The 20,035-nt window shown below is 40.8% G+C and overlaps 1 protein-coding gene and 1 long non-coding RNA gene across 4 annotated transcripts in view; one reads left to right on the top strand and one right to left on the bottom strand.

Moving 5' to 3' along the window:
• The window catches only part of SAMD4A (sterile alpha motif domain containing 4A), a 63,472-nt gene extending 54,806 nt beyond the window's left edge, over positions 1–8,666 (top strand). For both annotated transcript variants that reach the window (XM_075844141.1, XM_075844140.1), the window contains 6 exons: positions 161–246; positions 958–1,076; positions 1,974–2,202; positions 4,950–5,076; positions 6,307–6,390; positions 7,617–8,666. In XM_075844141.1, coding sequence (XP_075700256.1) covers positions 161–246; positions 958–1,076; positions 1,974–2,202; positions 4,950–5,076; positions 6,307–6,390; positions 7,617–7,645 — 674 coding nt within the window. In that variant the 3' untranslated portion in view covers positions 7,646–8,666. The remainder of the gene's footprint in view (positions 1–160; positions 247–957; positions 1,077–1,973; positions 2,203–4,949; positions 5,077–6,306; positions 6,391–7,616) is intronic.
• On the bottom strand, positions 1,879–19,180 carry LOC142664804 (uncharacterized). Of its 2 annotated transcripts, XR_012851383.1 has the most exons (3): positions 18,607–19,180; positions 12,448–12,815; positions 1,879–2,176 (listed from the first exon to the last, which is right to left on the bottom strand). It is a non-coding gene; the product is annotated as an uncharacterized LOC142664804 (long non-coding RNA). The 2 variants fall into 2 exon arrangements; XR_012851382.1 differs by lacking the exon at positions 12,448–12,815.
• Between the last annotated feature and the right edge of the window lie 855 nt (positions 19,181–20,035).

Genomic DNA, 20,035 nt, shown 5'->3' with positions numbered 1-20,035 from the left:
ACGGGCATTGATGACTTTATCTTTCAATATGATATAAAGTATTTTGTACTCTTAGTCTAATGTACATTTCAAGCAAAAAATAATAGGAAACCATTAGACAAACATGACAAAGTAATTTTTTGCTCAGATTTGTGGCCTTTTTTTTTTCCTGTCCTTTCAGTCTGTACTCAGCTCTTGGTGTCCAGACCGGATGAAGAAAACATCAGTTCGTATTTGCAGCTGATTGACAAATGCCTTATTCATGAAGTAAGTGAAGCCTCAATGATGGGGGAAAATAATGGGATGGAAAGGGGAACACTGTGCGTTATTTTTCAGCGGGAATTTTCCATGCTGCAGTCAGATTTACAGAATAAAAAATTATTTGGTTTGATACTTTCACGGCACTGCAATGATAGGACATATGCCCATCCACATATGCCCATCCACATATGCCCATCTACATATGCCCATCGTCCACGACAGCTGTGATGTCCCCATCTTACCTTGTCCACTATCAAGACGCCGTTGCACACAGTGTGTACTCGAAGGCGCTACTGTGCAGACAGTAAGAGCAAACGTGCCTCCTTGCTGCCATCACTGAAGCACCAGTGACGTCACCGGTAGTCCGGGGTAATAGTCTACCCTTCTGAGAGTCCAAGAGGTAGCCGCCGCATGTATAGATACTGCATTAGATTTGCCTACAGTATTACAGAAATTCATAGATGAACTTGCTATGACACACAGCTCTGCTACACCAGTACTAGTGGTTTGGTGGACCGTGACATATCATGCTTATTTGTAGCAATGTAATAACACACATTCTATTGTATTGGTGTTACAAAACTATATTGCAGATATATTTTAGGAAATTAATACATTGCAAAAAGTGTATTGGGGGGGGGGGGCGCTTGCCATAGCATAGTGTGCGTTATTATGTTGCAGTTCTTGTCTAAAAAAAAAAATGATGTATTTGCGCAGGCCTTTACGGAGACACAGAAGAAGAGACTGTTGTCATGGAAACAGCAAGTACAGAAGCTATACAGGTCTTTTCCACGGAAAACCCTCTTGGATGTTGCTGGGTACCGGCAGCAGAGAAAGTAGGTTGGGTTCTGGTCCCCCCGTGTGCTAGTTACCTTAGTGACTGCATTTCATCAGCTTGTTGGGAAACCCATCTCTGTCTGCAGGCTATGTGGTTTCTTTCATTTTTTATTTTTTTTCCCTGCGCATATATTACCGGCGATCTACCGGCCAGATATTGAGTTTTGCACTGGAATAAACTCCATCACTTTCAACTTGATCACTTCAATTATAATTTTCGACATTGATATATTATTGTAGAAAAGGAAGAGGGGTTTCCTCACCTCTTCCTGAGCGGCACGGCATTGAAACTTCAGCTGCATAGCGATGGGAATGCGAATCTTGCTCAAGTCTCTTAAAGGGGAATTACACTTAGGCTGAAGATTGTCAACATCTGTAACTACTTATTTCCTTAGCGTTCTTCAGTTTCCTAATGTCAGAGCTGTTAAAGCCAATTCAGAAACAAATGCATAGGATATTGTCTCCTTCAAGGTAACAGACGTTCAGCAACCACTAATGGCAGCCATTACAGCGCCCCTAGTGGTTGTTACTCTGCTGTCCACAGACCCTCAATACCATTTAAATTCCCTATCTGCCCACTCCTTGCTTACTGTTGTAACAGTAGCTTCCTAGTCCTTGCTTTTGTAAACATGAACCAGGAGGCTCTGGATGAACAGAGCCACAGGTCTCCATCCAGATAAAGGAATGCGATATTGCATATAATGTCATAACAGAGTAACCAATGCTGCGGCTAGTGTTTGGAGGTTTTATGAATAAATTAGCTAATCCCTTGCGTGCATCAACCAATCTCGGCATAAAATATTGTAAAGTTCTACTATATTTATTTTTTTATATTTACAGAGTTTCTGGGTTAAATTGCTACATTTTCAATTTTATTTTATTTTTTAAATGAACAGGACTAGTGTTGACGTCTTCATTGGCAGCCGAGGATTTGGACAGTCTAACTCATTGCCCACAGCTGGATCTGTGGGTGCAGGAATAGCTAGAAGAAACCCCCGTCAGTTTCAGATCTCGTCCCGGAACCTCCCCGGCACACGGCTTGGTTTGCTGGGTCCAAGCAGCCTCCTGGGGGCAACACAGCGAACAACGTCCAGCAATCCTGCAATGTTGAAGCAAGGGAGACAGGTTGGTGCTCAAGTCTTTCTGTCAACTCGTGTATATAGTCATCCCTTAAAGGGGAATTACACCTAAAATCTCCTAACATGTTTTACAGACATTTAGAGGGAGAACAGAGTTATAGACCAGAACTAAGGGGCTGCAATACTTGGTAATGCATCCAAAGGCATTGATTTCAGTGACACCGCTCAAAGATTCTGGCTTATTATGCACTTCCATTCCACAAATAATTAACCAGACTATTACCAGATTAAATAAAATGCATAATTCATCATTTTGTAAAGGGAATGTGTCAACAGAAAATGACCTGTTTAAATCAAGTTTTTATATTAAACTTTTGTTTTTATGAATTTCTGGTGATCTATTTTATGTCCTAAATCTATATTTAAAAAAAAAAAAAAAAAAAAAAAAAGAAAATCTTGCAATTTCCACTCTGGCCACTGACCCTTCCTGTTCTGTAGAGATCACTACTCAGCAGTCATCTCATTATCATCACAGGCAGGGTTACACTGACAGGTAACACCTATACATAGATAACACAGGATTCACCATTCATAATAGACTGGCACTTCCTGTTCTGTAGCGAACACTTCTGAGCATCATCTCCTCATCACAGGCAGGGTTACAATCCCGGGTAACACCTATACATAAAACAGGATTCACCATTCATGACCCTTCCTGTTCTATAGAGAGAGGTTATCAGCATTATCTCATTAACACAGGCAGGATTACAATAAAAGGTAACCGCTATATATGGATAACTCGGGCATCCACCATTCATAATAGACTGACCCTTCCTGTTCCGATAGAGATCACTTCTCAGCATTATGTCATTCTCATTAAAGGCAAGATTACAATGACCTATAACACAGATAGATAGATAGATAGATAGATAACACAGGATCCATCATTTATGATAAACTGACCCTTCCTGTTCTGTGGAGATCACTTCTCAGCCGTCATCTCATTATGATCACAGACAGAATTACACTTACCGTTAATACCTATACATAGATCAAACAGGATTCAGCAGCTCAGGCAAGATGGTTGCCCCCATAATTATGTACAGAAAATAGAATAAAAACTTCTCTGATTAAAAAAAACAACATATTTTTACGATCTGATTTTAATTGGGAAAAAAATATAGGTAATACATTTCCCTTTTAAGTAGGAATCAGATGCTTTACAAAGACAACCTACCTGGCAGTTTATCTGGGCGAGCCAGGGGCCAGTTTGAGGGTATTGCCATAGATTGCATATGCTATATATGTCTGATAGGTGCGGAATTCACCTCTGGGACTTGCACCTTTCTAGATAAAGGGGTCTCCTAAATCTCACCCTGCAAGTTGAGGCAGCCGCCGGCCACCAATTCTAGGCAGCAGTGCGGATATGACCTAAATATCTGAGATGGGAATACCCCTTTAACAATAGGAATTAAGTTTTCTTCCCTATTTATGAACGCGCGGCCTGGCTTGTTTTGGATCGTAGATTACAAACTCGAACGCCGAGAATAAAATAAGTGGGAGCCATCCCTCCCGCACACATGATTACTTAACCATGTTCTATTTTTTCCACGTCTGGTTCCTTTTAAAGATATAATAAAAAAAATGTAGTGAGAACAGACGGCAGGCATTTCCTGTGTTCCCTGCTCTGCAGAGAGGTACCAAGGGGGCTGAGAGGAGTTTTTAAGATGTGAAACCAGGAGCAGACCAGGTGCAGAAAACCCCGCCTGAGCTGAAGAATTGTACGTTTGGGTGGAATGTGCAGGGTTTGTCCTTAAATGGTGGCAACCGGGAGCGCTGGCCCTTTAAGAAAATATATTTAGCCAAAAGTTCCTTATGACTACACATGTGGAGGAAGAGAGGGCTTATAACCAATCTATTTCTGGGGTTGGTATTTGTTCAGAAAAGTTCTGCCTGGAAAATTGAGAATCGGCTTTAAGAGGGCTGGATTTTAAAGTTTTTAAAACAAAAAAACTCCCTGTCAAGTTTTATTTGCTCTGTATTATCTATAATGCCTACGTATTCTGCAGTGCTGTACAGATTGTATTCACTCACATTAGTTACCTGTGCCCAGTAGGACTATCTTCCCTACATCTACTATGGAGGTGAACATCAGTCTATTGACCCCAGTTATCAGCCATTTCCAGATAGGAAGTGCCTGACTATGGAGTTTTTTAAAGGGATGACTGTCAGATAGTCCAGAAGATTTTTTTTTTTGCTCCTGGTTTGACACAATTCTTGAAAAAAAAATGTAAAAAAGTCAAAATCCGCGTAAATCGCTCAGTGACTTTTCCATAAAAGACTTTACGAAGTCGCGTGTGACTAATTTGCGACAAGTCAGCCATTTCTATCTCTTTTGGGTGTCGCGAATCCTAAATCGCATGCGAATCGCAACCTAAAATACTCGTCAACAACTTCATTGCGACAGCCGGTCACCAACAAATCGCACACATTTTTGTTGCACGTGTAGTCCTAGCACTAGTGACTTCGGTTTTTCTACCGCTATACCGCAGTGGTGCCGATTTCTCTTAAAGAAACAGTAGCCGTCCATATCGTTTGTCCTTTTAAAATCAATTGGGGGGCACGTGCCACAAAAATGCCAGGGACTAGGCTTGCCACCGTAGCGCAGTGGGTCCATGTATTATACCATCTTCATATTCCACAAACCGGGAAATGATGGACCTCCAGACTGACTGGCCTGTGTGTGACTTGGCGACACCATAAGTTATGATACCTTCTTGCTTTACCCAATAGAATCTGTGGTTCGCCAACCCTGGTGGAAGTAACAGTATGCCAAGTCGATCTCACAGCTCCGTGCAAAGAACGCGCTCACTGCCTGTCCACACCACCCCACAGACTATGCTTATGTTTCAGCAGCAAGGTAAGCGTGCCGCTACGGTCGTATATAATCTCCTAAAGTTGGTGTATTTTGGATGAGTAGTGGGTGATCCGGGGTGGATTGAGGATGTCTATGTTCTCAACTTAAAATATTACCAGGTGCCCCATCTCTGTTCATAGTCCAGAGCTGGTTTGTCGTTGAGTTGAAGACTCGAGTAATCCGAGACAGACCGTTTGCTATGTTCGTACTATCCGGAAACTGCATTGAAAAGACTGGTTGTTAGGCAGTGTGTCCCTAGCAACCAGCCTGTCAGACATGACTCAACTGTTCAGCTCAAAAGCTTTTAACACCATGTTATTTTCAGGTCCACTATGTACACATTAATTTCTAACCTATATAGGGTTTTTCTGATACAGAGATCCAAATCTCTTGCATAGTCGTAACGGTTAAACGTCAGAGCCAGAAAAACGTATCCCCCAAACTGCCATGAAGATATAATTATGAAATAAACCAACCCAAATTTTTTTACCTATTTATACAGATTTAAATTTTTTAATGGTGGGCATTCACTATAAGGAAGCGGAAAAGTGTCCTGGCATCCAACATACCATGTTTCAGCTAAGGGGTTAATCAGATTTATACATTTAGGTGGAGAACACTACAGAGGACAAATCACGCACACAATGTGCAGCTATTTTACATCTATTGTGTTCAACAGCAACAAAAACCTGTAGTATGTAAACAGATGTAGTAGAGCTGAGTTTGTCATTGAACACAGCTTGTGATATCACTGTGTTCTTTATGGTTTTACATAGGACTGCAAGTAGTCAAACAATGCAGTAGAGATGAGGTAAAGCCGTATGAATTTCGCCTATTGTCAAATCGGTTCGCAATTCTCCGGCCATAAGGATGCATTAGGCCGGTATTCGCCAACCATTGGCCCTCCAGTTGTTGGAAATCTACAACTCCCAGCATGCCCCGACGGGCTGCGGCTGAGACTAACTCATAATATATTCTATTGCTGTGGCAAATCTATGTATTATCGAATGAGGCAAAACGTTAAATGACAGATTTAACTCTGCTACATTCGTATTCCCCGTTTTGTCTTGATTATTTAATAATGCACCTGTTCGGTTTTATTTTTAGAGGTTTGTTGTACAGGCTTGTAAAAATGAATTCCTCGTCCGTAGGTCCGATCATGTGACAGACTCTCATAGGTCCTAAAAATTCACAACTTTTTTTTTTTTTATTTGTCTCGTTTACCCCCCCCAGATTTCCAGGTACCGGCAACAGAACCTGATATCAATAACCGGCTGGAATCGCTGTGTCTCAGTATGACTGAGCATGCTCTGAGCGGTAAGCATTTCAAATATAGCTCAGCTAAAAATACCCGGGGAGGAGACGGCCTGGAAGTGGAATGTCTGCGAGACCTAATACATGGACAAAATGTCTATTTTCCGGCTTTGCTCTGTAAATCCGTCCAATGAAATCGCCACTTAGACTACAGAGGAGTCTGCTGTTTGGAGTCCTGCAGCAGGAAAGCTCGGGTTCGGGCGGCCCAATGATAAAATGTCAGTCTGCAGCTGCCAAAGTCAGTTCTGCGGTGGGCTGAGGTATGTGAGGTTTTTGCTAAGGAGGATCTGGTGTAACAGCAAAACAACATGTCTGTACACTGTGAGACTGTGCGGGTCTGGAGCTGCAGGAGCGGGTCTCGCTGGATTTATCGCCGCCGTTCGGTTATTTTGGAGATACTGTGCGGTTTTCTAGCCTGAAACCAATTGCAGGTCCCATAAATCCCTGCAGTCCGATATGCGGGCCATATATATGCAGAGGCTGATATAAAAGATTGGCCCTACTCCTATGCTCTTCATGAGACCCCCCCCCCCCTCCTTCCCCATGTGCACTTAAAAATAACCTAAAAAAAACTTCTCGCTAGCCTGTAACGCGCTATCGCTAGCCCATACATACATATGTGGCCACCTCTCCTATATGTTGTGATAACATGTGGGATAGGGACTCCCCCATTAAATATTTGTGTGCCCAGGGGCCTCCAACTGGCTTTAATCCGGTTTACACGTGCTCTCTTGTGGGCTCTCTCGCTCTCTCTTGTGGGCTCTCTCGCTCTCTCTTGTGGGCTCTCTCGCTCTCTCTTGTGGGCTCTCTCGCTCTCTCTTGTGGGCTCTCTCGCTCTCTCTTGTGGGCTCTCTCGCTCTCTCTTGTGGGCTCTCTCGCTCTCTCTTGTGGGCTCTCTCGCTCTCTCTTGTGGGCTCTCTCGCTCTCTCTTGTGGGCTCTCTCGCTCTCTTGTGGGCTCTCTCGCTCTCTTGTGGGCTCTCTCGCTCTCTTGTGGGCTCTCTCGCTCTCTTGTGGGCTCTCTCGCTCTCTTGTGGGCTCTCTCGCTCTCTTGTGGGCTCTCTCGCTCTCTTGTGGGCTCTCTCGCTCTCTTGTGGGCTCTCTCGCTCTCTTACTCTCGTTTTGTCGCACTGTCACACCCATTGTGCGAATATATAATGGTAACTATGAGTTTAACCTGAATTGTCTTCTGACCTTTGATTCCCTTTGATAACTTTTTCTTTCCTTGCAGATGGCGTAGACAAAACATCCACTATCTAGATGTGAAACGGTACTTCGTGGCAGCGCTGGGCGTAGCACACAAAACTGCTGGTCCAGTGTTGGGATTCTCTCTTTTTTTTTTTTTTTTTTTTTTTTTTCCTGGATGCGCCAAACACAATTTTGCTATATTTTTTATTATTTCATTATTGTGTAAAGAACGGAAGACAGAGGGTTGGAAGAAAAAGCTGAGCTTGCGAGGAAGTTTTTTTTTTTTTGTTTTTGTTTTTTTTAAATTTAGTTACTTTGTGATTGTAGAACTTTTTTTATTAATTTTTTATTTTCTTTTTCTCCACGTGATCGGTTTCCTGAATGAAAAGCTTTGTGTTCTGAGCGGGAAACGTACGAAATGTGATCGGCAAGAAATGTTGTTGCCACTAGACAGTACATGTCTGACCCATCATCCGAGGGCTGCACATGTGACCAAACAATGGAAGAAAGGGGAGGTTATTGCTTTGTGTGGCTTTTTTATTTTTTTTACATTTACAGTATTTGGAATTTGTTTTCCCCCTTAGTGTAAAACAAAAAATAGTCATGTTTACATAAAAAACATTATTAAGGGTACATCGTTTTTTTTCAGGTAAGCCTTCTGTATCTTATGTTGTAGATTTTTATTTTATTTTTTTATTTTTTTTATATAATGCATAGCAGTCGGTTTGCATGATGTCAGAGCTACAATGTTCTTATGGGAATAGAAAGTGTCTTCAAGAAGTTTTGATTTAGGTCCCCAGCGGCGAGTGTGCATTTCAGATGGACCTATATTACGCTAACCATAGACATTAGAAGAGTGCCTGCTCATGGGCAATAATTGAATGCCCTTTAGGCCAGGATCACACACACACGGTTTTGATGCTGTTTTTGGTGCAGGGTCTTTTGGCCAAAACCAAAAGTGGACACAAAAGGAAGGAGAGTTTATAAAGAAAAAGACTGAGACATCTCCTTTCTTTTGTGTCCACTCCTGTGTTTAGCTAAAAAAACTGTGTGTGTGATCCTGGCCTTAAAGAGGCTCTGTCACCAGATTTTGCAACCCCTATCTGCTATTGCAGCAGATAGGCGCTGCAATGTAGATTACAGTAACGTTTTTATTTTTTAAAAACGAGCATTTTTGGCCAAGTTATGACCTATTTTGTAGTTATGCAAATGAGGCTTGCAAAAGTCCAAGTGGGTGTGTTTAAAAGTAAAAGTCCAAGTGGGCGTGTATTATGTGCGTACATCGGGGCGTGTTTACTACTTTTACTAGCTGGGCGTTGTGTATAGAAGTATCATCCACTTCTCTTCAGAACGCCCAGCTTCTGGCAGTGCAGACACAGCGTGTTCTCGAGAGATCACGCTGTGACGTCACTCACAGGTCCTGCATCGTGTCAGACGAGCGAGGACACATCGGCACCAGAGGCTTCAGTTGATTCTGCAGCAGCATCGGCGTTAGCAGGTAAGTCGATGTAGCTACTTACCTGCAAACGCTGATGCTGATGCAGAATCAACTGTAGCCTCTGGTGCCGATGTGGCCGACACGATGCAGGACCTGTGAGTGACGTCACAGATCTGCACTGCCAGAAGCTGGGCGTTCTGAAGAGAAGTGGATGATACTTCTCATCAGAACGCCCAGCTAGTAAAAGTATTAAAAACGCCCCGATGTACGCACATAATACACGCCCACTTGGACTTTTACTTTTAAACACACCCACTTGGACTTTTGCAAGCCTCATTTGCATAACTACAAAAATGGTCATAACTTGGCCAAAAATGCTCGTTTTTTAAAAATAAAAACATTACTGTAATCTACATTGCAGCGCCGATCTGCTGCAATAGCAGATAGGGGTTGCAAAATCTGGTGACAGAGCCTCTTTAAGGACATATTGGGCCATGTTGTCTGTAGAACTCTATCATTTATCCAACAAATTTGCATATATCTGTTTTCCTAAACTGAAATTTTCCATTGGCCGTCATGTCCTAGAACAAAAAGTTACACGCCACAAAATTGTTTTACAAAAAATAAAATTACTCAAAAACTAGTCAAAGTAGGGGCAGACTCCAATGTCTACGGGCAGCGTTAATGGGCCAATCAAGGGTTAAAACTTAGGGTGTTCTGAAGAGGTTTATGGAAAGTCATGACGTGATTAGAAAGTGAAGAGGGAAAACTGGAGCAGATGTTTTTGGGTCGTTTTTTTATTTTTGTCTGCTTTTTAAGAAGTAGGCCTTGTTGCTGGGCATTCTCCTCCTCTGCCACATTGGGAAATGACCCATTTCAAAGCTCTTCTGTGCAATTTTTTTTATTTTTTTTCCATTTTTAGGAGTTGTGCATAAGCAATTCTAAACATGTAAAATATTCAATTGTGAGATAAATGCTGATGGGATATTTGTGCTGCTCATGGAGTGCTTTACTTCTATTTTCCATAGGCAGTTTTAAAGTACCAAGTAAGTACCCTAAAAAAAAAAAAAAAAAAAAAAAAAAAGATTGCGCCATTTGCTGCAATAAATCCTACTGCAGCTGCTTAAGTATCTGACAACCTAAATTCTGACCATTAATTTTTTAAACAAAAATTGCATTCCCCTGCCAGAATTTGTCCCATGTTACCATCCTTTGAAAATGCACTATATAAAAAGTTTCTCTACCTAACCTTCGTAGCAGCTTACTTGGTTATTAGCGTAATCTTTTAGATTGTTGCACAAAAGGTGATTTGTCTCTTTTAATGGCCAAGAATCTGAGTCTGTGGCCGGATTCAAAAACATAATTATAATAGAAAAATTCTCTTAATTATTCCCAAGAATTTTCAGTTTTTTTGTTTTTTTTTTACAAAGGGCTCAATAAACCCTATAGGACATATGGAATCCGAGAATAAAAAAGCCTTTGTGTGACTCCCTGTTAAATTTGAGGCCCATGGTGGTACAGCGTGGGCCCATAGCAGGCTATGGGCAATGTATTACGGATCCGTGTGATGCTGATCTGTAATATGTCTGTGTGCATGAGGCCTATATCTGCTAGGTTCCCCACATGCAGCAACTCCTGCAAATTCATTAAGAGTTTTAGGATTGATATTGCTCAAATTTCTGTCTTTGCGGCTTCCCACTTACTAGGAACCAATATAGTTGCCATTCCATTTCATGGCTAATATTCCTTAGATCTGGCTTATAGAGGGCAGATAACTTATAGGGCGCATTCTGACATATTTTCAGTCTGTATTTAATCTACTGATTTTTCGCCAAAAAACGGGACTGGATCCCATTAGGAAAATTAAAATCTTTCCCACAAAAGGTTTATAACTAAATGCACTTATATAAAAACTCTAAAAATGAAAATAAAACATGGATATTGCTAGTACCATAGGTTGTGCCCGAAACCGTAGTGTTGTATTTTTTTGGTGTTTTTTTTTTTTATACATATATCACTGATAAATATCCAATGGTGTTATCTCATTTCACTTTTTTTTCATTGTCTGAAATTCATCTTTAGCTACGAAAAGTTATTTTTATTTTATGGAAATCTTTAAAAGTCCCTTTTTACAAGATTTTCGTTTTAGAAAACCCATTTTCATACACCCTGTTAGGGAATTCTGAGTAAATAGAGGGGGGGTCTTCTGTTCAGGATCCTTATCTCTTGGATGAGTGGAGAGCGGTTACATAGAGCGTCTCTCTCTGGAGGACCCGTCCTGTCCGGTATTACACAGACAGCACGTTGATATGAATGGGCTCTGTGTAGTGCTTTATTTCTCCTGTGGTGGTGCTGCAGGGAAATTGAACACCTACTGCCTTGTTTCCCCACAGATAAAAGCTGATCATGTATTTTTTTTATTTTTTTTTTAGGGTTCCAGCAGGGGGACACTTTGTGATCAGCTTATTGTCAAGGGCTCTTCTAACAAGTAGGGATTGCCCAAAGCGGACAACTTAAAAAATTTATTTCTGGGTTCCTCAGCTTTAAAATCCTGATGCTTTGAGTGAGACCTTGATTTTCTCCTTTCTTTGTGGGAGCAGCGAAGTGACCACCTCACTGAGCTCATTTTTGCCACAGAGCAGCAGTTGTCACTTTTTGTTTAACCCAATTTTCCCAATGGGTAATCATCATTTATACTGGACGATGTAAACTATTTGAAGGGCAGAGGACTGCGGCTGTGATTGAGGAGGCGGGATGCTGTAATTATTTTGCCACGTTGGCCTTTTGAATAGTGAATTGTATGTGATGTCTTGCTATGCAACATTTTTGTGTTCAACTTATTTGAACCATTTAGGCTGCCCAATGACCATATTCAGGCCTGGCCAATATTTGAAGAAAAAAATAAAAAATGTAATCACAGATGATATATGGTAGGGGGATCCCACTAATAAAAGTTGGCCTAACAGGATTTTGTGTGGTGGGTCCCGCCGTAAAATCTGCCGCAGAATTATTCCTCCTCCCATGGAATCCGCCCAAAGATCGGCCAGGATCCTTTTTTTCCCGCTAGCTGATTTTATTTCTTTTTAGATTTCTTTACCGTTTTTTTTAAAATAAAAAATAGACTCCCATTGAAATGAAAGGGAGGCGGAATCCGCGGCGGCAAAAATTCTACTGTGTGAACAGGGCCTCCGGGTAAAGCTAGATGTGGGGATATTTTCCACTGCAAAATCCATATGTAACATGTGCGTATTTGCAGCATTTTCACCCTATACAATACAAAAGGTGAAATCCACAAGATGTTGACAATAGAATTAGAATGGTCAAGAGTGAAATTTTCCCAGCATTCTCTGAATTTTTTTTTCTACTACTTGTGGATGTCCTGTAAAGTGAAGCCAAGCTGCAAAGTACATGACCATTCTGGCACGTCTGTACTCACCCAGTCAGAGGAGGATCCAGCCCATTTGCAGGATTTGTTGCCGTGCCTTCACTGGTTAGACATTTTATGGCACGTCCTAAAAGTACTTGTTTTTAGGACACCCCCTTAAAGTACCACAATAGTATTTTTAAGTTAAATGCCCTTATTTCACAGATGTGGAAGGGCGGTCATGCAGTCATGGACAGATCTTTTATCATTCAGCCATCGGAAGTTCAGGACATCACCGTGGACACTTCCATGTCATAGGGTTATGGTTGAAGATATTTGATTGCTCTTTTTGATCCATCATATGCAATGAATCTCTACTGGTAATATATTTGTGGGTAAAATATCCAGCATGGATATGTTGGTCAGCAAATTTTTGGCTCCTGTTGAGAAAATAGAAAAAGGGTATGGACCATATGTTTGAAAGTTTTAAATGACATTACATCTGTACCAAGTGTTGTATAAGGGTTTTATGACATGAGCCACGATACATAAGAAGGCATCCTACTGAATTAGGAGGCAGGACCTGTCAAAATTCCTAGTCATTACAATGTGCAACCAATTTGTATAGGACATTGCCTGTAGTCCCAGTGTGCCCCTTCTGAGCAGGGCCGGCGGCCGCACTGGGCACTTGCCAGAGCCCACTGGGCTTGGTGGGCCCATGGTGTCTTGGATAAATATGGAAATTTGTTAAGCCCACATACTTGATTTAGAGATCTCAAGAAGAAGATCCTATATCCTATCCTAGGGAATACCCCTTTAACCCCTAAAAAATTCTCATCTGCATTGTGCCAAATTAAGGTGTATATCCTGCACGGGGAAAGTTGTTTAGGTGAACATTATTCAACCTCCTTTTGAGATCCATCAGTGGGAATAGAATGATCTAATATGTTCACCCATCCTGTTTGTGATCAGCAGAGGTTCAGCGTTCATGACGATAGGACTTAAGTTGTTTTCTAATTTCATATGGCTGGTAACCATAAAACTTTTCATATTAACTTACCATGTAGTTTTTTGTTTTTTTTTGTAGAGATTTGTGGTTTTTCTCTGGTCAGTGTTAAGAAAAATACATATATATTGAAAAGAATATATATCTATATTAATACAATACACTTGTAATTTCTGATCTATTCATTTTGCTAGCAGCGAAATGATGATATATTTTAGTTCCCAGAGGTCCTGTATTGACTGCAGGGCAAAGACAAAAAGGTGTGAATTATTTATAATGTAAAAGTTCTGGAGGCTTTAGAGTTCTATTTAAAGTGGCAGTGCCTTCCTTTGTGGTTTTGGTTTTTATTTTTTTATTTGTATTTTTATATCCAATCTAGCTTTGTTTTTGCTTTAAATTCTGAGAGTTTTTATTTGCTGTTATGCAATTGGTTAAAAAAAAACAAAACGTAGCTGTGCATAGTGGTATGTTCATCTCTGCTGGCTATTTTTTAGACACTTTATAGGAAAAGTTTTTGCCTTATCTCTGGTGCTTCTTATCTTTAGTGATAGAAACGGTGTTCTCAGATGTACCAAAAAAAAGTTTCGATGTTGCTGCTTCTATTGAATTGTTGTCTTGCTCGGCCTTTTCAATTTCTTTTTCATAATGGGTCTCGCACTGTTTGTTTTTTGTTTTTCTTAACTATACAAGTGCTATATATAAATATACATAAACACACACTACAACATTGTTATAATATTATTATACCCCTCAGCTGCTAGGAATTATATGACATGCAGGAATAAAAATAGCTGCCCCCTAGTGGCCTTCAGAGCAATGGTGGTATTTTACATTGCTATCCTTCCATTGTGGTATTGTATACATTTTGTGTGTGTGGTGCCCAATGTAGAAAGTATTTTTTTTTTTTTATTTTTTTTCAAAAACGCCACAAATTTACTCCTAAGTAGGATTCTGAATATGTTGTAGAACAATATATTTAGGTCAAACCAAAAGGCCAAGGAATTTACTACTCATATCAGTGCTATCTTAGAAGCAGCTGCTTGGGAAGGGTCCAGTATTAATAGGCTATGACAATAAAAATTGAATTATTTTTTTTAGATAGAATTTATGGGAAAGATGTGGAAAAACTGGTTACATGATGATTTATGCATGCTATGTGGTTGTATCCCTAAAATTGCGAAGTTGTTTTTTTTTGTGCCGCTTGCAGGGCCCCTGAAGTTTTCTAAGGTCAGATAGTATGTTGTATTTCTGGGGAAAATAGAAGGGGTATTTCGGAACTTAAACATTACTGACCTATCCTTAAGACAGGCCATCAATGTTTGATTGGTGGGTGTCCGACCTACGGAACCCCCAGAAACGGCACTATGATGGGTGCATGTCCTTTCCATTTCCTACGCAGGCACACCTCATCCTGAGGATAGACCATCAATGTTTAAGAGCTTTTTAATGAGTTACCTTAAGTGTAAAGTTAGTACTCCACCTAAAAGTTGCCTTCTACATAGGGCATTTGCATTGATATCAAAATATTTCATCGAAATATTTAAAGGGCCACTAACCTCCAAAGGTTGTTATATACAGGAACATTTATGAAAAGACCAGTCTACCATACACGAGCAGGCCTTTATTTTCTTTGGGTAAATACTGTTTTCTGTGAATTTTTTTTTCATCCATACAAATATGTACTTTATTTTTATTTTTATATTTGGTTAGTTTTGCAGGGGATGCTTTAACAATGGGGTTAGTGTGCCTTACAACTGCAGAATCATTTCTTAATTTTTAGTCCTGGGAAGGGATTATGAAAGTGCTTGGTTCCATTATCAGTCTTGTACCAAATATTTATCTATATATATTTAATTCCAGAATATTAGATCAGACTAAAGAGTTTATCTCGGCATTCTCGAATGTGTCTTTGCCTAGACTGATATAAAGGCTGCATTGGGCACTCTCTATAGTCAAAGACAAAAACTCGCGACCCTGTATCCCATCATTGAAATCTTTGCTTGTCAAGGTTTCACAATCCGTAGTCCTGCCATTATTAGGGAGTACACATTCAGAGACCAATCGTTTTTGCACATCCTAAATGCCCTGTAGGGGGCGCTCTGGAAACACCCAAAATTGACTACCTTTTTGGTCCAGTTGTAAAGAAAATAACTATATTTGGAGTGACGTTCAAGTGCAAACCTTTTCCGCACATAGAATTGTTTGGGTTGAGCCTATTATTGATGTATATTCGAGAGGCACTGGGGCCTGGCAACATTATAGGCTTCAGTGCCGTCAATATTGGTTTGTGCCGTAAAGTGTGAAGGCAGCAGGCACTCTAGAAGTATGACATTGCCAATATAGCCAGCAGAGCTGGTTTCAAACTAGGCTATGCCTCTTGACCTTCAGCGGCCTTTCGGCACTGACCAAGTGCCGCCTTATTTGCTGGTGTGCCACATATAAAAAACACACAAAAAGAGAAAACCTTCATCAGAGCTCCATGTCCAAGCTCTGCCAACATGGAGGATAGAGGCAGCGGTCTCCAGTGCGATGATCGCGCTATGGTGAACCCAACAAAGGCTTTTTCTTTGAATGTGCCTAAGTATAATCATGCAAAAAAATTATAAATTTGCACACAGCTGTAGTAACACTAAAGTTAATTTTATATAAATCATTACAGATTGCAAAGTGAGTTTTTTTATTTTTTTTGTATTTCTTTACTTAACCCCTTTGGTTGCCTGAAAGGCCCGCACGGTATCACATTAGTGGCCCTTCCGGACAGCCCGCGTGTTAACGGATGTATGTGAAAATTCCTCTGGGAGGAATAAAGAGAAAATAAGATTAATAGTATTGAGAAAAATCCTTCCTCCCGTATTAATATAAATTGTGTGTATTTGTCTATTCTAAGCCTCATAAAAAAGGAAAAAAAAACATATAAAAAAAATTAAAATATATATTTTTGCATGCTAAATCCTGGCATACCTCTGTAAATGCATGCAAGTTCTGATTGTTTTTTATGTTTTTGTGTATTTTTATTTTTAACTTTTTTGTCTCCCCTTGTATAAAATTAGTGCACAAAAATATTTTTGGCTAGTTTAAATGTTGCCATGCAATGCATATTTTTTTAAACGTTTTGTCTTTTATGAAATTAGCACGTTTGTTACATGTATTTAATCTTACAAGATACAAGAAGAAAAAAAATTGAGATGTTTGGAAAAAAAATGCTGTTCTTTGCTAGTGTACAGTTTTCAGATGTTGTGAACGGTGAAAAAGCCCATGTTATTTCAACTTGCTACAATGTATTTATTACTCGTTTCTTCCCATGTTATTACAGATCACTGCTATATTTCATATCCGCATTCTATTGGAAGTGAAGGGAGATGATTAATACAAGGTTTTGTAACACTGTTGTGTGTTTGTGTTCTTATTTCAACTTTTTTTATTTTTTTAACTTGGTTCTTTTTGATTCTGCGAGTTGGACCTCTTTCTCACGTGATAAATGAGGTTTGTGTTGGGACTCTTATTATGTAGAATGATTATTGTTTAAAATAAATTTGTATCATTCTACAACAAATGACTATATGCCCCAAGCAAGTTGGGTTTACCCCCCCCAGCCTTGAACTTCTGGCATACATCTGTCAATAGGCATTGAGCCCTCTTGGTTATATGTGGTTTCTATTATCCTCTAGGACAGTGATGCTCAACCTCTGGCTCTCCAGCTTTTACAAACCTACAACTCCCATCATGTTCTGACAGCTGCAGGCCGATCATTTCTCTAAAGTAATTGCAGCAACAGGTGCACCCAGTCACGGTACGGCAAATTATAGACCCGGGACGTGGACTATCAAAATTATGGAACCTGATGATGCTGGTCGTTTGGGCCATTAGACTCCTGGCCCGGTCAGGATTTGTGGCCGTAATTTGCTCATGTGAAACCGGCCTTAAAGCTGCAGCTGAGACGCTACATGTGATGCATTGAATTAGACTTTTTGACACTCAATGCATTTTTAGTAGATGTGCTACTTGTGTGACAGCGCTATAAATCTCAAGATCTAGCCTAAAGGATTGGTCATGATTCCTGACCTGATGCAAATCTGACTTTTTTTTTTTATTCAGTGGCATACTTACCATAGAGGTAGACCATGCCACTCTTAGTGAGGGGGGGGGGTCCTGGCACTTAACTGCTCCTGCTACTCCCCTTTTCCAGGTCATTGAGTGAAATGATAAAATTGTAGTTACATGCAGTTGCCACTAGGAGGGGCTAACTGTGTACAGATTTATACTGCTCCTAATGAGTCCTAGTTGTGTCTGAAGGCTACTGGATTGTTATTATTTAAAGAGGACCTGTCATCTCTCCTGACATGTCCATTTTAGTAAATACTTGTACTCTCCATAATATAACAATTCTGAAACCGCTTTTATAGAACTCGATGTTGTGCCGTTCCTCTGGTATTACTCATAGAAATTATTGAGAAAATTGACGACTGGATGTCACCACACGGACAGTGTCCAATCCGTGTTGACAGTGAGGTGATGGGTCTCCTTTTTTAAACCTTTTTCCTATTACCTAGTGGTGGACCTTTTACTGATCTACAATGTATCACCTATAACGTGGATAAATGTTAACTGGAGTACCCGGATTTGAGCTCCATCAGTAGAAGGGACCTGCACATTTTTTAAATAAACATATACTCCGAGCTCCTCCGCACGCCAAGATGGCTGGAGGAGATGGTGTATACCGCAACACCTCTATGTTCTTTGTCCCCAGCTTATCGTAAAGGTGGAACTTGACTTATTAACACATGGATATTAGACGTTGCTTAATATTTTTATTGGACAGGCAATGACCAGAGTCTCATTTGCCAATATTTAATTTCTTGTAAAAGTTAAGATTCTGTTTGCACATTAACAATGTTTTCTATAAAACCTCTGCCGATTTTCAACATCTGAGTTTCGCCTGGGGAATGTCAACAAAACTGTCCGAAAAATGTGCCTTTTGTGGTGAATCTGCATAAGCCCCGCCTCCTTTTGGTCACATGCATGGGGAAGGCCAGAAGCGCTATTATCCGCAGAATTTCCTACTTTGCAAAAATCTTATTTTTGGGTTGCTGTTCAGATGTGGTTTCTTTGGTTACATCAACTTTGTTTTCCATAGACGCGTCGTCGTGCGTTATACTTGTGGAAAAAAGAGTGTAAATATCGAATATATTAATTACATCAATTTAACATCACACAAATATTATTACCGCTTGGCACCACGTATGTAGCCTAAATTGGCCGCCTCCGGTTATCCCATTATACGCCCCCTTCGTTGTAGTAATCTGATGTCTTTGCCCGGCTTGACTAAAGATGGTCGTGTGCATTCGATAGAACATAGTTGAATGTACGGGTGACTGGTAAACTATTGTTACACCAACACCGACATACACGTATTATATTATATTGGCTGACACCACTGTTCCCAGTCGCCAGACATTCGTCTACACCAGGCGAGTAACAGTGGATGTGGCGTTTATAATAATAAGATGGAATCCAAAGCCCCCCCCCCCCTCATGGGTGAGCGAACGAACATATCATCTACACATGCCCCTCTTTCAGAAGACGGCGGTTGTCGTTGGTCGGCTGATTCGATCTTTCACTGCCAACGATCGTGGAGTATAAGTTATGGTTGAAATCATTAGTTTAATGTGTACGGCTGCCTTGTGGGTTTAGGTTCGGTGCTCGTACGTTATGAAAGAAGAATGATAGTCTTGAACTTCAAAGACGGCGACCAATTAGATTCCAGCTTTCAAATGAATGCATGAAAGTGAAAGTTTGGGTTGGTTGCTATGGGCAACAATCAGTGCTGCCCCCTGTAGGTTATTGCTGACCACTGCTGAGTGATGACTGTCTTAGACTACCGCACCTCCCCTCCTATTGAGGAAGGTAACCGTCTGAAAGTCACGACAACATGAATCGCCATGACTACGGCCGGGATCCTATTGAGAAATGGCTATGGCGGCTGAATATAGTCACACCGTGCTGTCACTATGATGTGTCTGAACACTGACGAGTATTATACTACTTTGTTATGGTATAAAGCCGTAAACTCCAACCTGGGGCTCCCCAACTATTGTGAAACTACAACTCCCAGCATGCACTGGCAGCCACAGACTCACAGGTTCGAGATCATTGATTATGAGTCTGTACAGCTGAAATAAAAAAATGACCCAGCTTTGCCTGTCTGCGCATCACTGTGTAACTGGACTGATGTACCGTTCAGGATTCTTGGAAAGCTGTTACAACCGATGCAGGAGCTGTATCGGCAGCCATATTGGTTGTCCTTCAACTATCCCGCGAGCAGATATAACAAAGAAAAGTCTAAACGGGAGGTTCAAAAACGTTACAGAATAGGGGATACACAGCGACTTTAGCAGCGGCACAGGTCGCACAGCCAAAGATCACGGTGTTATCGGAAAGTCGCGCTGGTGGAATCGCAGCAATGAAAGCAAATTTGTCCGCATTGTGAGCTGCAGGTTGCTGCGACCATGGCACGACAGTCGCAAGAAATCCATCAACGTTGGATTTTTTGTAAGGGTATTTTCACATGACGGCGTCCGTAACGGGCGAAATTACGGGGCTGTTTTCAGGAGAAAACGGCCCCGTCATTTCAGCCGTGACGGCATGTGCAGGCGC

This window comes from Rhinoderma darwinii, chromosome 12 (genome assembly GCF_050947455.1).
Source record: "Rhinoderma darwinii isolate aRhiDar2 chromosome 12, aRhiDar2.hap1, whole genome shotgun sequence".
Classification (NCBI taxonomy): Eukaryota; Metazoa; Chordata; class Amphibia; order Anura; family Rhinodermatidae; genus Rhinoderma; species Rhinoderma darwinii.
This window is presented reverse-complemented; position numbering and strand designations above follow the sequence as displayed.